The sequence below is a fragment of the Tinamus guttatus genome, unplaced genomic scaffold, assembly GCF_059628265.1.
Source record: "Tinamus guttatus ecotype Peru unplaced genomic scaffold, ASM5962826v1 Tinamus_guttatus_pri_ptg000025l, whole genome shotgun sequence".
Taxonomy (NCBI): Eukaryota; Metazoa; Chordata; class Aves; order Tinamiformes; family Tinamidae; genus Tinamus; species Tinamus guttatus.
This window is the reverse complement of record NW_028288559.1, coordinates 592231-612127: the sequence shown is the minus strand read 5'-3', so window position 1 is coordinate 612127 and position 19897 is coordinate 592231. Positions and strand designations below refer to the sequence as shown.

Genomic DNA, 19897 nt, shown 5'->3' with positions numbered 1-19897 from the left:
AGCCCTCCCATTGCGCCGGGCTGCGGGCGGCCCCGCCCCGCCTGCCCCCATTGGTGCGCGGCGGCCTCGCCCCGCGTGCCCCATTGGTGCGCGGCGGCGCGGGGCGGGGCGGCGGCGCCGCATGAATGGAGGCGGTCGGCGCGGGGCCGCCGCAGCGGCGGTGACGGTCATGGATGTGTGCGCGCTGGCGCAGCGGGCGCCGGGCCCGGCGGAGCGGCGGCTGCTGGAGACGCTGCCCTGGGGGCTCGTAGCGGTGGGGGCCGGCGCGGCGCTGCTGCTGCGCTTCGTGCCCATGCCCTACGGGCGCTACGCGTCGCGCCGCTTCGGCTGCCCCGTGCCCGCGCGCCCGGCCTGGCTGCTGCAGGAGCTGCCCTCGCTGCTCATCCCGCTGGGGCTGGCCGTGTGCGGCGGCGGGCGCCTCCACGAGCGCCCCAACGCCGTCCTGCTCGCGCTCTTCGTGGTGCACTACGCGCAGAGGTGGGCGCCGCGCGCGGGGCCGCCGCCGCCTCCCGGCTGACCCGCAGGACGGTGTTTCCGCGCGGCGCGTTTCAGAACGGCGCCCGTTGAAACGCGGGCGGGCCGCAAACGCGCGCAGGGGCCGGGGCTGCGCGTGCCGTGGGGGGCCGGAGCCGGGTGGTTGCGTGCGGGAGAGCGTGGACTTTCCTCCCTTCTTATTTGTTTATTTGGAGCCTGTCTGGTAAGTGATGCCAGGGAAGCAGGCCAAGGATTTTGCTAGGGAAGCAGCCGCTTGGGATTCCGTTCACACACGGAGTGTGAATTTGTCACATTAGCAGCATTTGCAGAGTAATCAAAGGCTTCTGGACCCACTGATTGTTTCTCCTTTTCAGTGCCTGTTTTTAGGTCAGCATGGGAGCTGTGGTCAGGTCGGATCTGTTCAGGGGGGCTGCCTTCCCCGGAACATGCGTGTCCCTGCTCCTCCTTGGCCAGATGTGCTGCGTATGCACTGAGGTTATCAAAGCTTCTGTCGGGCCCGCAGATCCTGCACCGTGGAGGAGTCACGCGGGGTGTCCAGCGCGGCGGTGGCCGCCTCCGCAGCCTGCAGCAGAAACACCCGCAGCCCGCGAGCTGTCCCGCCGCGGCGGCCGCCTAACCTTTGCCCTGCTGGCCTGACTGCTCTAGCTCGGGTTTTCTATTTGCTTGTCCTAGCCCAGCTGTGGGGTGCGTGCCTGCAAGCGTGTATTTACACGCATGCTTGTGAAACACATGGCTGGGCATATTTTTGTAGCAGGTCACCTTATTAGCGCTTCACATTCCGTACAGATAAAGATTACTTGTGGCGATGACGAAGATCCTGGTTGCAAGGTGTCCCCGTTGGATTAAAGGCTTATAACACACTGAAGTGTTTTTCAGGCTGATGTTTTCCTCTCCACTTGGAAGTCCCAGGGAACTTTATGAAGGGATTACAAGATCAAGTTCACTTTGGAATCCATGATTGCACTATTTAGGACTTCAGAACAAATGAGAAAATGCTGCATTTAATATCAGTTTTCTTTATTAAAGTGCTCAAAGTAATTGCTTGAGGTAAAATCTCTCTCAAAAAGGGGAGGAAAGGATCGTCCTTGTAACTCCCACTAGGCAGTGAGACACCTTTTTAGGTGTTAAAGCATCATTATCCTTCTGTACTGGGATCAAAGACTCTAATGAGAATTTACAAAGTAGGATATGAGTATGGATTGCAGATTTGGGCCTCAAAATATTTGTTTTCTCCTTGTTACTGTAACTCTTCTTTCCCTGTTTATTACAGGTCACTCATATTTCCCTTTCTGATCCGGCAAGGAAAGCCAACCCCATTCTTCACTTTTGTGCTAGCGCTTCTGTTCTGTGCCTACAACGGGTACTTGCAAGGCCGAACCTTAAGCGCCTATGTAAAATACCCTGCAGACTGGCTAAAAGGGCCTTACTTCATTACAGGTAAGTTGAAATGTGTTGTGATAACATCGGTAGTAGAACACCCTTTTTTCTTATGGCTTCTTATCATATTTGTATCATAATATGTTCAATTACAAAATAGTTATTCAGAATTCTGAATAGCTTTGTTGTTTTTGCTCTGTACAATAGGTGTACAGTAAAAAAGATTAAGATACTTCCAACTGTAAGACTGATTCTTACAGTTTCAGATGTAGTTTTCCAGAGTAAACCTGGGAATAAGCTCAACTAGCATGAAAAGAAAAGATGAATAAAGGTCATGTACTGTTCAGCCTGAGAACTGGGGGCCTTAAATGAAACCGGCAGCACATGGGTTTAGAACAAACAAGCAAAGAGCTAATGTAACTAAAGTTCTTTGTTTCATGGTGTTTAGACAACATAAAGTTCATATGGTTTCAGACTAAAAGGAGCAAATGAATGGAATAAAGATCTACTGAAGGACAGTTGCATTTCTAGTTCTAGATGTCCTTGCCATTCAGCTGTTTACTTTCACAAATGAGAATCTTTTAATGGGACCATTGTTGTGAAAAATTAAGTTATCTCAACATGGAGTAGGGGCTGATCCTTCAGTCCTCCCGGGAGCTGCCACTATACTTGTTGTCAGGCATAGATTTACATGACTGGAAAATACAGCAAAAATGTAGGCTTTGCTCTGTATTCAGCTACCAAAAATCAAATATGGTTTCCTAATGAAATCTTTACCAAAAGATTTACTCCTAGCTTAAGGTAGTTGGAGAATAAGAGGCCGTGTCAGTCATTGATCTGACCGATACAGTTTCTCTTTCTGGAGCCAGAACAAATTAGTCTTCTCATGGATTTCTCAAGTTTAAGAAGTCTTTACCTTTATTGCAGATCAGAACAGAGGACTGTTAAGCTAAATTCTGTATGAAGAATGTAAGCTTGAAGAGGTTTGAAGCTAAATAGATTATCTTGCACAAATTAGGAGGATAATTTTTTCCCTTTTTAGGAAATAATAAGGCACAAGAGAATGATTTTCAGTGGGAGCTGGGCACTTGTATAAAATTGAAACTCTTTTGGTGCTTGACTCTTAGATCCACGTTTAAGCTGACAGGAATTTCAGATGGACCTGGCAAACTGTACAGGATCTGTTGCAACATAGACTATAAGCTGAGGTTTTTGGTGTCTTAATTTTTCTGCCTAATCAAAAGATTATCTCAATTCAGTTCTGTAAACAAACTGTGAGTCAATATCTATTAGCGCATATTTATAATTACTAATTTGTGTTTATCCCAGCAAGTACCTCTAAATAATTCGTGCTTGTAGTTTTGGTCACTTGGATGCAGCGTGGCTCTGTTGCACATTGAATACATTCTGAACAATTGTACTACGATGCTCTAAACTTTGAAAAACATCTGTCAATGTCTTATGCCTCTGACAAAACGACAAGAAAACCTGAGTGGAATAGCAAGAACACTCCTTTGCCAAGGAATTTTACGAGATTATCACTTCAGTTTAAGTTACGTGAGGAACAGAAATGTGTCTGAAAGTAGCAGGCGAAGGAGATTCAGTAGCTGGAAGCTGAAGTGAACTAAATTCGTGGTGAAAATAGAGTTGGAGGAATGAGGCTAATGAACTATCAGGACAAAGGGTTTTGAAGAACTGTGTTCTCAGTCTGGGGGTCCTTAGGTTGAATGTCTGTTTTCAGATGTTCAGGAGGGAGCCATGGGAAAGCAGTAGCTTTAATCTACGCTAGCAGTGTGCTTCCCTCACAGCTGCTATGTACTGGGTGCCGATTTAATTCGGGAGTAGTGAACTAGGTTCCTTTCAGGGGAAACTTTACATCTGCTTAAGGTGCAGTGCAATAATTCATAAAGCAATTACTACATTCCCAATCGATGCGGGAACGTTGCCATCACAGTCTTCCAGTGTGTATCTATGTACCACTGAAAAGCTTGTGAACTTATCAAGAGCACCCACAGTACCCTGAGATGGTTAGTGCCAGATATAGGACCAAATACTATCTGCATTTGCATCTACTGCCAATTATTCCCTGTCAATCTTGTGGGTTTTTTCCCTATTTCATCCCCAGTTTTATTCAGGAACTCCTTCCTTTCTCTGCCTGCTTTAACTTCATTGATACCTTTGCAGTATTCCTTTGTCTTTTATTACACTTTTCATACCTGCTAAAATGCTAATTTTGATGGCTAACCCTTCTGGGTTTCGAAAGAACTATGTCATCTCAGCAGCTCTGCAAGCAGAGCAACACCTATAAATTAGAGGTGTTGGCAAGAGAATGTTGGTTTGAAGTTGCCTGCGGAGGCTGGATGAGCAAACAGGCATTCTACCTCCACTTTACCTGGAATAGGTGTGATTAATGACAGCCAGGAGTAAAGTCTAATCTGGCTATTAGGACATAGGATATTTAGTAACTCTCATAGTATCTGTCATCCATATGCTACGGGTGATCCCTTCTTACAAAGCAAGGAGCTTTGAAGGATGAAGGAGCAGGGGGGGAAAAGCCTCTCAAATTTAATAGTCTACTGAGCTCACTCGTATTGTGTGTTCAAGCTGTGGATCGGACTCTACTGGAGCAAACGCAGGCTCCCTTCCTGCCTGCATGTCCTTGCCTGGGTGCAAGCCAAGTCATGGGGAGCGTGTGCCCAACTCTGGGCTCTGCTGTGTGGAGACTGAGAACTTGGAAGTCATAAAATACAGGTCTTTGGCAGTTGTGGTTAGAAGACATCAAGGCAGATGTCAAACTGAATCATGAGTTAGGACTTCATCGGTACGTAATTGATTAAATAAAATTGTCCATGAACAAAAATAGGTGCATCTTCTGTGCTACATAATAAATCCTACAATTAGTGTCATAAAAGGAATACTGTGTTATGTGCCAGAGATCATTGCCAGGACTTTGATTCTCAATATTAATTTAATTGGATAAATCTATTCCTGAACAGTCTGGCCACTAGTGGTTAACACCTAAGAGATCTTTAAAAGTGTGGTTTTTTTTTGTTTGTTTGTTTTTTAAAGTTTTTTTTTTTAATATTAAACTATGTGAGTATATCACCACTGACATAGTTGAAGAACAGTGCAGTGTAACAAGAATTGCAGAATGGCTGAGCTGGAAGGGACCTTGGGAGATCTAATTCAACTGCCCTGCTCAAGTTGGGTCACTTAGAGCCGGTTGTCCAGGATGGGTCCAGGTGGTTTTTGAATATCTCCCAGGGTTGGACAGTTTACCACATCTCTAAGCAAGCTGCTGCAGTGCGCAGTCACCTTCACATTAAAGAGGTTGTTCCTTATGTTCAGACAGAATTTCCCGAGTTTCACTTTGTGCCTGTTGCTTTTCACCCTGTTACTGGGCTCTACTGAGAAGAGTCTGGCCCAATGGCCTTTACACCCTCCCTTTAGATACTTATGTACACGTTGATAAGATCTCCCCTCGCTTCTCTTTTGTTGCATTTTGCTTCCTTTTAAAAAAAAAATTGTTGATACCAGTAGAAAACACTGGTATTGAAGTGTAATATTTTTGAACCAGAGGGACCAGTGCCCCTAAGTGACATTCCCAGTGATACCAGGAGCAGTGGTTCCCAGTTTGCACTCAATTAATACAAGGTGATTGGTCCTGGCTACAGCGGAGATGGAGCAGAAGCAGCCTCCCCATCTTTCCCTTTGATTGTAGACACGAGGTCCATGGTGTCCAGAAGTCACTGTGCTGGTGTGTTCCTACCCTTCTCCTTTCACCCTCTACCTGACCTCCCTGTAAACCCCGCATAGATAGGGGCTACATGGGTATGTGCCAGCTAAGACCTTTTGAGCATGTGAATTATGATCTAGTCAATCATCATTTTCTCTCCTCCCACATAAATAGTGTTCAACACAGAGCACTTAAGAGTTTTCCTGCATGGCATCAGGCTGCACTGCAGAATCTCCTCTTAGGCAGAGATGCATCTCAAGGTTACTCCTTGAGGTTGAGAGATTCCTTATGTCCTGCAGATCCTTGGTAAGTGTTTAATACTAGGCTATAATTTTACAAACCTTTGGGAAACTCTGCTGAGTTTTAACTCATGTGCACATTAAATCTTTTAGAGATAAACTGTTGACCAAGTGTGGGATGAGAATTGGGGCCAGCTGTACCCAGACTCCTTTCGGAAGGAGTTTGGAAAGCAAAGCGAAGTCACTATCTGTCATCAATAAAATATATTCCCGCTTCTCTGTTACTAGTGAAGTGCCTCACACACACAACAAATGGTAAAAATAAAGTTTTCCCACCTCTTTGTTCAGGTACAGTGTGGAAAGATCTGTTAGGATCTTATTTCTTTTGTAGCTCAGGATAGCATTTTCCCTTTCATTTTCTCTTTCATTTTCCCCTCAAAGCAGCATGCAGCCAAGGTGTAAACACAGAGCTAGTCAGAAAGATTTCTGACTAGTTTGCATAGATCTGTTGAGCTAGAATTCCTTAATATATGTGCCTTAATATCATACATCTTGTTCACAAATATCCCAATCAGTGTACTCTTCCTAAAGACCTTTCTGAACTAGGCTGTAAAGCTGCAATTTAGTTCATTCTTAGATTTGATAGCAGTGGCATGTTCTTGAGGACAGAAGTTTCTACTGCAGTTTCTGTCACCCAGTAGTTCCAGTAATTTCACTTTTTTTTTTTTTTTCCCAATTATTAAATTTTAGGATGGATCTTGGGAATTAGGAGTAGCATATGCAAAAGAAAATACCATGAGAGTAAGCAAAAAAAAAAAAAGATCCCTGATCTTGCACTGTAGATTCCATCGCCTATGTGAAGTGTCTGAAATCACTGAATTAGTGCAGTATTTGGTCCACTTGGAGGTCTTGTGCGGATAAATTTATTAGACTGGTTGTTTTGACGACTAAATGATTTAGAAGAGAAGTTTTAGTTCCTGTGATCATGGCTAGTACAGAATGTTGTTGCAGCTGGGGTTTCCTTAAAAACAAGCGGTAGGCTGACGACCACCTCCCAGGCTGCTGGTGAGAACATGCTTCCCTTTTGAAATTCTCATTTTCATTGCTCTACTTCACATTCTTTTTCCGGGTAGTGGTGGTTATAAGACTTCATGAGACCCTACTCATCCACCAGTTTGTACAATTAGGTTGCATCCAGGTGGTTCAGTTCTTGCACAATTTAGTGCTGTTTTAAGATTACTTCACAGTCAAGGTGATATTTATTGTGTACCTCCAACTTCTTGTTGCTAATGTCACCAAACACTTACTCGAAGGAAGCCAAATGTGAGCAGAAACTAATTTCATACTCTTCAAAAGAATGTCAACCTAAGCATACATTCTCCTGGTTCAGTGTTTTACTTCTACCCAGTAGAAATGGGATCGCAGCTGAGAAGCAAAAAGTGACATAAATTGTTCTGTGGATTACATAATATGAGCAGTGTTCACGTTGATCCTGTATTTTTCAGGTTGACAGATCTGTACATTTACAACTCTGGACAGATTTGGCAATCCTTTGGTTTACCTCAGGAGCGTAAAATGCTTAGCATTCAGTTTCTGCCACAGGTTTTGTAGATTGGGTTTAGGCTACAGAAAAGGGAATAGTACTTAATTGAAGTTGAGGCAGTAAGACAGGAACTCATCTACCATCTTGGAAAAGTGAAACCTTTTTCTTCTCTCCTTGTGGAACATTATTAAAGGCATGTGAGGCAAGCTCAGTACCCACAGTACTCAGCAAGCCTAAGCCTAACTCCTGGAAGCCCTTGCTTATGTTTTCTGCACTAGTCCTGCATCTGGACCCACTGCATATCTCATTGTTCCCTTCGTTGGGCAAAAGTTGTCTGCTGTGAAAACTCTAGCATATTGAAAAGGAGAAATTAAATATACTCTTTCGTTAGGAATCAGAACAGCTGATTCCTTCAGTTTTGTTTAAAATGTTGTATTCAATTTTCTGCACAGAAGGGAGAGGTGTATGCAAACCTTTTATAGAAACATAGCAACATAAGAATAAAACTTCATACAGCACTGTTCCTATCGAGAGACCTGTTAATTGCTATGAGTCTCCTGTCAGAAGGGCTCAGTGTGGGATTATGATTGTGCATAATGTCATTACAATTGCTTATACTGCTTGTATTAATACAACTTTGAGATGATATGTTGCCTAATATGTAATATAAAATATCTGATTGCAGGTTGTTTTCTGATCAAGCCCTTCAACTCAGTGTATCGAAGTTACTATTTTAAATATTTTTCTTCAGGTTTTCTAGGGTGGGTGATTGGCATGGCAATCAATATTCATTCTGATCATATTCTCAGAAATCTGAGGAAACCAGGGGAAACTGGTTATAAAATACCAAAAGGTGAGTAAAAAATATTACAGAAACATATACTAATAGAACACCTTCTAAAGCTTTGTATATTTTTGGGATGATGCAGTAGCATAGGCTTAGATTAGAAGTGTCTTAATGTAGAAGTAGTCTATATTAAGAAGTAATTTCACAGTTTGGGAAACATTTTTCTCTTAAGCCAAGTATTGTAAAGAGACAGTTGCATGCATCATGTGGTCTGCACAAACCTTTGAATTTCTTGGCCAATTTTGATCCTATTTTAAAAAGTAGTACAAACCTAACACAGCCTTCCACAGCGTTCCACAACGTTCTGGAGAGTCAGCAGGTGGGTAGAGGGAAGAAAATAGAGACATAAATTAGTATCCCACTGTGGGGAAGGGCAAAAGGTGCTCAGATACTTAATCAGTTGTATGCACCACAGCAGTTGTTCCATATCTGCAGAGGGATGGATCTCAAGGAATCAGAACAAGCAAGGAATACTGTGGTGAGGAAATAGGACAGAAATCCAAAGAGGGTTAGACTTGGGTAGTTTTGTTCCTCATGGGACAGTACAGAATATGGAAGGGCTTCTTATGAAAGTTAATGAATGGTGAAGGTTTATTGACATTCTTAGAAGCATTAGGGCATTCCAGGCATTTTACACTCTCAGAGAGTAGGAAATAAGTTACTTCTGAATTCTGCAATTTCTCCAAGTTTGGTTTGTATCTTTAATAGATATAAATACTGTTTGTGCATAATTGTTTTAGAAATAAACAACCAGTGTTATTCACTTATTTCACTGAATGGCAAGATTGAAGCAGTTAAGATAAGCTTTCCTTAGACCTAGCTAGAGATAAGAACAAAAGATGCATCTTAAAAAAACAAACAAACAAACAAAAAGAAACCATAAAAAAACCCCATCTTACACCAGGGAATAAATTTGCCTGAGTAAAAAATGTATGGCCACTTCATAATAATAATATTGTGCTTATCATTAACTTAATTTCTGAAGTACTTCAATAGAATAAAAAAACTAGACACTATATCCTAACTAATGCCAGGTGTACTTTACATTTTAAAAAGTTTGAGTTCATGATCAAAGAGCCAGTTCAGTATTATTGTAAAGTAATTATCTATAAAGGCATGAAATTGCTTCTGGTAGTAATAAATCTGCTTTTCTCTGTCATGATTAAAGAGGAAAATTGGAGCTGGAAAAGATCTGTGTTCTAGAATGAGATCAGAAGTAATCTTTGAAATTAAACTGAAAAATACTGCTTTCCCTGCCTTTAAAAATTATATTAACTGAAAAATGGATTACTGTGCTACCTGTAAGAGAGATTATTGAAGCTCTCCTTGATTACGGTGCTATTAGAATAAATTTGTCCTGCTTTTTAGGAGGAATGTTTGAATATGTCAGCGGAGCAAACTTTTTTGGAGAGGTCGTGGAATGGTTTGGGTTTGCCCTTGCCTGCTGCACCATTCAAAGTCTTGCGTTTGCATTGTGCAGCCTTTTCATCTTGGGTTCACGGGCAAGACAACACCACCAGTAAGTATTTGTATCTTAAAATTTCTGTTGTCTTTATGTCACACTTTATTTCCATTTTATAAATTATGCCTTAACCTGTAGGGATGTTACAGAACAAGTCTTGCGAAAGGCTTGGCTACTGCAGTCTTGAGTAACACAGAATACTCTCTGAGTAGTATTAAACTGAGCAAGATTCCGCCACAGTAGTATTAGGGATAAGGAGAAGGAGTACACAATGTACAGTGAGGTCAAAATAATGATATTTCATTAAACATGGCCTAAAAAGATTATAGACTCGTTTAGGAAAATTGTCTTTCCTTCAGATATAGTATACTCCTCTTTCCCTTGCACTTCTTTCTACAATATTGAAAAAAAAAAAGGAAAATCATTCTATGGGCTTCCATTATGGTTTATAATATGGATGTAATATGGATAGTGTATAATCTATCAAGTGTATAGTGTAGTGTAAATGTCAACAATTATATTGCTTAATATACAGTATTTAATAGTCCCTATTCTGTAAATAATCCATCAGACTGATAATGGACTGTAATCACATGCTGACTTTTCTTCTCTTAACAGAAGAATCAAGTTTGAGGGAAAACTTGTTTCTTGGAAGAATGCTCTTTAAAGAATAACAGATTTAAAATGATTTGAATACCTTAATCGTACAATTTAAGTGTTAATCATTTTTGTTATTTTCAACTTCCTGCTTTGCTTCTCACTATGCAACTCAATTGCATGAGAAATAAACCTCAATTCAAGGAGGAAATTGACTGGAAATAGTATGAGGAAACAGAAAAAGTGAATCAGATCAGCCGTGGCTTTGTCTAACAGAATTTTGAAAAGAGCCTCTGGAGATGGAGATTTTCCTTCACCATGTTCCTGGAGTGGTCTTGTTCTCCATTGCCCTCTCCATGAAAGATTTTTTCCTAATACCCAACCTGAGCCTTCCAAGCTGTCACGTGTGACCATTTCCCCTTGTTTTATCTTCTGCCACTAGTGAGCTGAGGCACAGAGCAGTCTAGTTTGGAAGGGACACCTCAAGGTCATCCAATCCGTTTGTCAGCCAGGGCTACCTTTAAGGCCAGGCCAGCTTGTTCGTGGCTCATCCAGTTGAATTTTGAGTGTATCTCAGGATGGAGGTCTCAACTCTTCTCTGAGCAGCCTCATCCAGTGCTTTCCCATTCGCAAGAGGAAGAATTCTGTCCTTATGTCCAGCTGGAATTTTCCTTGATGCAGCTTGTAGCCTCTGCCACTTGTAGAGGCACACATTTCTTGTGTGCCTCCAAGAAGAGTCTGCCTCTGTCTTCTCTCTAATTTACTTGTCGGTACTAAAAGACTGCAATTAGGTTCCACCTTAACCTTCTCTTCTCCAGGCTGAACAAACCCATTTCACTCAGCCTTTCTTCATATTTGTCCAGCTACCTAACCACCTTAGTAGCTGTCTGCTGGACTCTTCTCTAGTTCGTGTACGTTTCTGTTGGACGAGGAGCCCTAAACAGGACACTGTATTCTTGACAGAGCCTCTTAACTGCTGAATAGTAGAGAATAAACACTTTCCTTGACGTGGTGACTCTGTACGTCTAAAAGTAGCTTGGTATGCAGTTCCCCTTCATAACTGCAGTAACTGCAGGCATTCAGTACTGAATTAAAGACAGTCAAATCTATGTAAGTGATGTGTTTTGGTTTTGGCTGTTCAGTTTAGAAAACTTGGAATAAATGCAGAAGAAACTAACTAATGTAATGTTGGTATCGCACAGTTGCAGCCAGTCATTCAGTGCATGCTGCTATGGAGGGATCCACAGGGCTTTCCTTGCACATATTACCATTCAGATAGGGCATGAGCGCTTACTCTACATTGAAAGTGAAAATCTGCAGAACCCCAAAAGCAGCACTTCAGGTTAATGGTCAGCTGTTGTTTCTTCTGTGCTTATCCAGCTGTCAGTATGACTGTCAATAAGAATACCTGCATCTTAGTAGAGCTGAGGTGAAAGTAGTTCCTGTTTTCCATGCTAGAAGAACAGGAAATACTTGAAGGTGGCAGGAAAAGTCTTTGTCAAGTAAGATGATCAGAAAAGAAGTTACAATTGGTAGTGCTATAAATGTGTTCTTTTGAAACAGTCTGGGTTTGAAAAGAGTAAAGGTCTCCCAGTAGCAATAGGACTAGTCTGGTGGCTGACTAGATTATGCATATCCTGACTGGAAATGGGTTTATTCCAATCCAGAACAGGGCTGTTGCTCCAGCATGTAAAGAATCTCTTGCTGCCACATGTAGTTGCTATAAAATTCACTGCATGCTATCCTCCTGGCATTTTTTTTCCTTCTGCTTCTAAATAGGATATATTACAGTACACATTTTACAACAGCAGGCCATTGCTTCCCTGGTTGCTCTCTCAACATTTATTATTTTACGTTTACGTTGTATTTACACTATATTTACATTATTATGATTTCCCATTGCTGGCAGCAGTAGCTTTAATGGAGAACAGATTTCCTCAGCGTGAGTGAACCTACCCAGAGTAGGTTCTAAAGACTTTTTTCTTGGTTTAGAGCCAAAGATAGCATTGTACAATTACTCCTTTTAATTTCCTTGATGACATTTTGAAGGTGCAATACTAGTGGGATTTCTCTCTTTGTCTTTCAGATGGTATCTTGAGAAATTTGAAGACTACCCGAAGTCGAGAAAAATTTTGATTCCATTTGTGTATTGAGCTGTGCTGGAAATATGATATCTCTCTGGTGGTAACAGTGTTTTTGAGATGTTTACTTTCTGCAACAGCTAACCCTGTACAAGAATAAGCCAGCTAATAATCTCCAATCATCAGCATGACTATTATTACTGGATCAGTGCTACAATTATTTTTTTTCCTCTTAAAACAAACAAACAAAAAGAAAACCCCAAATCTGTTGGGCACAGTGATAGGAACGGAAGTGTTTTTCTACCTCTGGAGCACAGTGATAAATGCATTAGCTAGCGTATCTGGATTCACATCATGGAAGCTACCATACTGTACAGGACTTGGAAGCTACCATACTGTACAGGACTTCTGTTCCTTTCTTTTCTGCCCCTAGAGCCTTCTGTTTTTTCATCTGCTCCAGACACACTGTTCTGAGGATGGTGCCATGAGGCCAGTGATCGTTATTAACGCGTTTTGGATGGTGTCTTGTGTGCTCTTTTGCCTCAAAGGAGGTTGATTTGTTTTGCCTTCCGAATCCCTCCTCTACTCCCTGCCATATTTCTGTGAGATCCTAACACAGAGAAGATGAACAAAGTCGCTCTTACATGACTGACTACTTGTTATTCCTGCTCTTTGCACTCTGACGCAGACATGGACACTTTATAGATTAGAATTAATGCCACACGGACAGCCTTAGAGGTATCTTATGCAAATAATAGGTTGTTTTAATCGCTTTTTTTTTTCAAAGTTGATAACTATTTCCAATAAGATTCAAAATGCACTTTGTCACCCAATGCCGTGGGAGAACATTTTATTTGAGTTGTTTAGGTCAGTTTAGCATTGTTAACAATTCTCTGTTAACAATTCTACTGTTATGCAAAATCTTCAAATTTTTATAGAACCCTTATTGTGCTGCTTAAAAAAAAAAAAAAGCCTGTATCTTCCTTCTGCTGTTGATACTAATCCAAGTGGTTTTGTATTCCAAAACTCTGCAATCTTTTAGTTTTTATTTCTTGCTTTATTAATAGCAGTTCTTGCTCCTCCCCCTTTTATTTGAAAGACCGAAAAGGGGTTTCAAAAACATGATAGTAGCCCAAGTATATGTATAATTGGACATATCTATGTCCTTTGTATCCTTGTGATGTTAAAAATAATCTTCAGAATTTCTAAAGAATCTGAAGAATTATATGGAAATGTGAAAAAAATGCTGCTAAGGTACTTCAGAAATCTGTGGGAATCAAGCTTTTGCCTAGAGTTTTCTGATATGTTTACATGATATATTTTGGATTGTTTTCTTCAAAGCAAACTTAATATAATTTTGCCAGATGTTGACTTTCCCAGTATGGTGTTGAATTAGGCTTTGTCCAAAGTTCAAATTTCTGCCTCTGATAGTGATTTACACCACTGTAATAGTCAAAGTAATATATCTGAGGGAAGAACCAGTACCTTTAATGTTTTAGATAATAATTTTAAAATATATGTCATGAATTCAAGAATTGGGCTCTGAAGGAATGTGCTACCCAAGCTTACACTTAATTATTTCTTCTTCCTCTCCTTCCTGCCATGTTTATACAGTATTTACTGCCCTGAAGTCCTGGCCATTGTTAATTGATATTAAAAAAAAAAAAAAAAAAAAAAGTCTAGTAAAAATTCTGTCACTACTCACAGACATGGCCTTGAGGAGAAGTGGAGAGAAACTGTCAGGCTCCTAGGGGTGATAACTGACCCAGCTGGCGTCACTCTGGCCATGGAGTCCGTGCTGCTGTTTAGCTGGGGATGACAGACTGGGCTCTCAGCCAACATCCTGCTTAGGGAGAATCTAGGAAAACCCACCCACCCCCCTTTAAACCCAGGTGTCAGCTGGTGCATTACTTGACCCTCAACTTATCTAAGCTTTTTGGACTGTTATGTTTACAAATTTCCCTGGGAAGTTTGAGGCTTCCTCTGTTTTCATCATGACACTGTGATTTGACCTTTGCTCATAGCTGTTCTGGTGAATACTCACTCATCAAGTTCCTTGGGGAAGGGATGGTGAAGTGGATGATCTAATGATGCCTAATTTAGAGGGTTAAATAGTTTATTGTTAATTAATAAGCACACATTACTTTTAATATATATCTTTGTGGATACTTGTTAAAACAAGCACTAAAGGGACAAGCATTGGGTAAAAAATATCTGGCTACTGCAATTTAATCTCTCATCCCCATGTTATTTTTGCTGTTGTGCGCAGTCTTTTATGAAAAGGCAAAAATTCTTTTAGTAATAAAGTATTGAGAGAAACAGTTTAGTATTCAGTTCCTGAATTAGGGAAAGACTTTAAGCTCCACAGACAGCCGCACTCTGGTAAAATTAGCGAATGCAAATGCCTAATCCTCCTGCCACTCAGTACAAAAAAAAAAAGAAAAAAAGTCTGATCTCAGAGTGAGACAGGAAGTTATTTATTGCCCATTTGAGCATAGAAGTTGCAACAAATAATGTACTAGAACAGTCAGATTACTACCACTAACTGCTATTATTACACTTTTACTGAATTTTCTTGATCACTTTTTTCTGCAATAATACACAGTAATGTGTATTCTTGGTTTAAATGAATAAAAGAAGAAAAGATACTATACAGGCACATACATCTATGCCACAACAATAACATGCACAATTTGTATTTGTTCTTTTTGCAACATAGATTGACAACAACAACTGTAGGCAATATGTACTAGCAGCCAAAATGCGTATATAAAGATATTTTCAGCTTTTATTATGACAAACACCTGTATATAAACTTTCATGTTTAGTAATGTTAAAGATGCCTTACCTGCCTAACTTCATCTGTTACAAAGTACAGTTGAAATCCTTGAGAATAAAAATGCTCTCATTTTCCCTTTATTATTATATGGTACATATTTTGATTCGAATATATGCAATTATGTGTGTGGTTATAGGAAAGTAATTTTGTAAAAGGAAAAAATAGATCATTTCTATGATCTCTGATACAATTGTCTGATCTATGATCAGAGTAATTCTGCTGACTTGTTTTTATCTCAGAATGATGTGAAATACGTCCTTAAATTCAAGGAATGTGTAACTACAGTTGTGTATAACTGTATCAACGTTTACAGAAGAATGTGTACTGATCTCTTAATTTTGCTCTTGTTCTATGCTGCAAAATAATTTTCTTGAGTAAAAGGTTAGCTGTTTTTGTCTGTGCAACTTTAACTTCAGCTTTATGTACAACAGGATGGAATATGTGAAATATGCTGAGAGCTTATGAATGTTCTTTCTCTTGTTACAGAAAAGGAAATGCTGAGTTCTATGGGATGTGAATTTCAGAGATTTCAGAAATTCTGGTTAATTTTGTTTAAAAACTGAGAAGAAAATTTTGTTTGATTTTGGTAATTCTATATTCTCACTGTATTATACTGCAGAAAGCTTTCATAGGTAAAATATAGAAATTATTGGACAGTTAATTCTTGCATGTGTATATAATTAACTCGGTCAAATCCTATATGTTTTTGACAGAATTTCTTTGTCATAGTTTACCATGCAGTTTCACAGAGCTTATCTGTCACAAAACATGATACTGACTTAAATGCGCACAGTATGAAAATGAACTTTGTATGCTGTCCTTTCCAGAAGAAAGTAAGTATGCTTTCTATTGAGCAGTAATAGCTGTAGCTATTCAAGGAAAGACATCTCTTTTCAGAGCACCTATATCTTAGCCAAAGTTCTTCTACTAATAAAAGATGTTTAATCGTGTGTTTTGCTTGAGTACTTCTTTTTTTTTAAGCAATCATATATGTAAGTATAACCTGTGAAGGTTGGCCAAGACTTTTGTACCAGTAATTCCAGTATCCCAAAGGAAGTTTCAAGAACTTTAGCAGCTAGGTTATATTAGAATACCCAGAGGCATATAGGAACTTGATGAGATGCATTCATAAAGGTTATTAAATGTCGCAAGATAAATTTAGTTTGCCTAATGATACATCCTTAATTACACAGAAGATGTACTCTGCAATTACCTGCAGATTAAAGAATAACAGAAGCAAAGTGGGAGCAATACTCTTTCGGATTCCCTCCTGCTGTTAATTCAGGTGAAATTTTCAGTTTACGCAACTACAGAACCTGGCATTTCAACTATTTTAATTGCATTTCTGCAGCACATAATTTGGAGAAATGAAGAAAACATAAAAATGAGTTGTCATATAAAGTTTCAGTCTTCCAGCAGGCAAGAAATCCTGACTACCTTCCACAAACAATTTGTAGACTATTTTGGAAAAACATCCCTACAATTTTTGATTATTGTAGTATGAGAATGTACCAGCTGGTTCTTTACTACTACGTTTTATCAGTAATAGCTTCTCTTGACCAAACTGTCTTTCACACATCCATCAGTCCATTTTATCAGAAAAATAAACCTTCTCTGGATAAATCTGGCCCACTTTCTGCAGCAATGCAGATGCACGTTCACAGAAGCACACACAGAACCCATACAAGCAAGCAATTTTAATTACAATTTGTCTTGCTGGAAGACAAATGAAAGTTGAAATACAAAGTTTTGCATTCTGTTGTAGTAATTACCTCTAAAGGTTCCCTAAAAATTGTTCCTGTGACATCCTAGACCTGGACATCATGTTTAGATCCATGGTTCAAAATGGTAAGGAGGAGAGTGTTATGGGCCATGCAGCAGCAGACCTGATGCAAAGCATTCTTGGTGGTCTGCACACACATTTGTCATTGCCTTCTAGCATATTCTCAGTAAATGCTATGAAGAAGATGCACTTGAATCTTTTAAGCTATTTCTATGAAGAGATAAGACCCAATGCTGTTCTGCAGAGGTCTATTTGTACTGTGTAAGTCATTGGAAAGGAATAATGTGAGAGGCAGTCCCCCAAAATCTCTTCCAAAAATAATGTTCTCTTCAAATAAAAGTCTCTAATGATAGTGAGATTGCCTCGTATGTGTTTTTTTATCTTGTTACTAGTTCATTCATTTTACAAGTTCACTTGATTTTTTTTTTTATGATCAGTTCACTTCTGGATTTAAAAACTTGATTAAACCAAAAGGTTTCATTCAAAATGGCCCTGATCTAAATCCATGATATGTGGTTCCCACAGTTTTCTACTCTTTCCTCCCTCTGCTCACTGATGCCTGGTCTTCTCATTAGATACCATGTGGCTTTTGGTGTTGGAAGTCTTTCCCTCTGATTTCTCTTCTCTGTAAATTAGTCCCTGCAGCTCTCTATGTTGTTGATTCATTATACTATTAAATTCTCATTTAGAAGTATCTGTTTTCCCCTTCAGTCTCTTTGCAGTAATGCTGCAAATTATTCATATATGCTCTTATGAAACACGCCATTGCTTTTTTTTTCAGAACGATTATTTGCACTTGATTAGGCTAAGGTTTTTGCAAATTTATTTTATAATATTACAGAGTAAAACTGCATTGTGCACCTAGGCAAAAGTGTTTTCTCAGTTTAAACAGTTTTCTCAAACTGCAACTGTTATGCAATGTTTTTGGAAGATAGATGTTCTAAACTTCAACTGATTGAAGTTGTAATTACCACCTTTAACAGATTTGCTACCAAAACGCAGTAGAAGTGTAGTAGTAATTTATATTTCCTAATTATTCATAGTAAGTGAATTACCATGACAACAGCTTTTAATTTCAGTTGACAGCAGACAAAACAGGTAACTCCTTTGCAAATGTAATGCAGTCTGCTATTGTGGCTAAAATCTCAGAGATAATTAGCAAGCATACACAGTTCCTCTTCTGTATTTCTGAAAGCTGGCAGATTTCTAAGTAAATCTGTCAGTCTGCATTGGCTTACATGTATTGCAACAGAACTCTTCCTAATTTTTCTGAATGTTCCCATTTCTGATTCCAATCCAAAAAAGATACAAAAAGTAATGTAGAAATGGTATAAAAATACATACATGGTTTTATATCATGTATGGTACAAAAGATCTGTACCAAGTAATGGTATATCTTCTAGCATTTTGTCTCTATGTTAACACTGGGTTAACTGGTACTGTTTAAAATGTACTGATTATCTAACTTATTGTTACATGTAAAATCAGGTCAAATACTTCTGAATTGTCTTACTGTGGCACTGTATAGTCATGGGCTTACTGGGAGAGCATATAGCATTAGAGCTTCCAGTCTTTACCGAATGCTGCCGAGAGCAGAAATTGCAAGCCACAGTATCAATTGAAAAGACTGTTCCCTCCTCTGGTTCAGGGTTATATTTCTCCTAGCTGCAGGCTACAGAAGCCAGGAACTGAAGTGAGTGTCTGAAACTATGAGCAGCCATGTTACATAAAGCGTTTTACCGCCATCCCAGGAGCTCTCGTAGCTTTGTACATTCTCATCTTCCTGTCAAGGCCAATGCTATTGTTTGAGGCATCCCCGTAGCTCATTCTATGCCACAACCACAAAAGGAAATGCAAAGGAACTAGCATGTGCCAGCAATAACAAAAGGCAATCTGAAGGACTAATAAAGACTGAAGCTCGTACCTCCAAAGGGCTGAAGGTAAGTTGGAAATGAAGGCAATTTTGATATACAGAATCATGGAATGGTTGAGGTTCAGGATCAAGTCCAACACCCCTGCTCAAACCGGGTAACCTACTGAACGTTGTACAGGATTGCATCCATGAGGATTTTGAATATCTCCTCACCAGAGCTGAGCAGAGGGGCAGGATCCCTTGACCTGATGACAACACTTCTGCTGATGAAGGCCAGGATCCCATTGGCCTTCTTAGCCACAAGGGCACATTGCTGGCTCACAGTCGCTCTATAGTCCACCATGACTCCGAAGTCCTCCTTTGCAGAGCTCCTTTCCAGCAGGTCAGCCCCCAGCCTGTACTGGGTAGTGAGATTATTCCTCCCTAGGGCCAGGAATGTCGTTGAACTTCTTTCAGTTCCTCTCCACCCAGCTTCCCAGCCTGCCCAAGTCCCTCTGAGTAGTAGGGAGCCCTCCTGAGAGTCCTCTGAGGCATTCGCTACTCTGCCCAGTTTTTTATCATTGAGGTAGGGGCCCTGTTGATGAAGGAAGCAGAGAAGGCAGGGGTACTGAATGCCGCCTTTGTTTCAGGCCAGCCTCAGCAATCCCAGACCCTGGAGATGAGAGAAAGTCTGGGGAAAGGAAGATTGTCCTGTGGTGGAGGAGGATTGGATTACAGATCATTTAGGCAAAACGGGACATCCACAAGTCCCTGGAACCTGATAGGATAACAAGTTGGCCATGAGGCAGCAGTGTGCCCTTGTGGCAAAGAAGGCCAATGGGATCCTCAGGTGCATGAAGAAGAGCATCCCCAGCAGGTCGAGGGAGGTGATCCTGCCCCTCTACTCAGCCCTGGTGAGGCCGCACCTGGAGTATTGCATCCAGTTCTGGGCTCCACAGTACAAGAGGGATGTGGATCTACTGGAGAGAGTCCAGCGCAGGGCTACAAGGATGATCAGGGGCCTGGAACATCTGCCCTATGAAGAG

At 40.5% G+C, this 19897-nt stretch overlaps 1 protein-coding gene across 1 annotated transcript; it reads left to right on the top strand.

The window, feature by feature from the left end:
- Positions 1-169: 169 nt before the first annotated feature.
- Positions 170-12493, top strand: SRD5A1 (steroid 5 alpha-reductase 1). Its single transcript, XM_088525808.1, has 5 exons — positions 170-477; positions 1766-1932; positions 8142-8243; positions 9606-9756; positions 12383-12493. The coding sequence occupies exons 1-5, from the start codon at positions 170-172 to the stop codon at positions 12447-12449; spliced, it is 795 nt and encodes a 264-aa protein (XP_088381934.1). The 3' UTR covers positions 12450-12493.
- The last annotated feature ends 7404 nt before the right edge of the window (positions 12494-19897 follow it).

Coding starts and splice junctions, on each gene's coding strand:
- SRD5A1 (XM_088525808.1), top strand. CDS start 170: ATGGATGTGTGCGCGCTGGCGCAGCGGGCGCCGGGCCCGGCGGAGCGG. Junction 478..1,765: donor GTGGTGCACTACGCGCAGAG/GTGGGCGCCGCG, acceptor TGTTTATTACAG/GTCACTCATATTTCCCTTTC. Junction 8,244..9,605: donor TGGTTATAAAATACCAAAAG/GTGAGTAAAAAA, acceptor CCTGCTTTTTAG/GAGGAATGTTTGAATATGTC.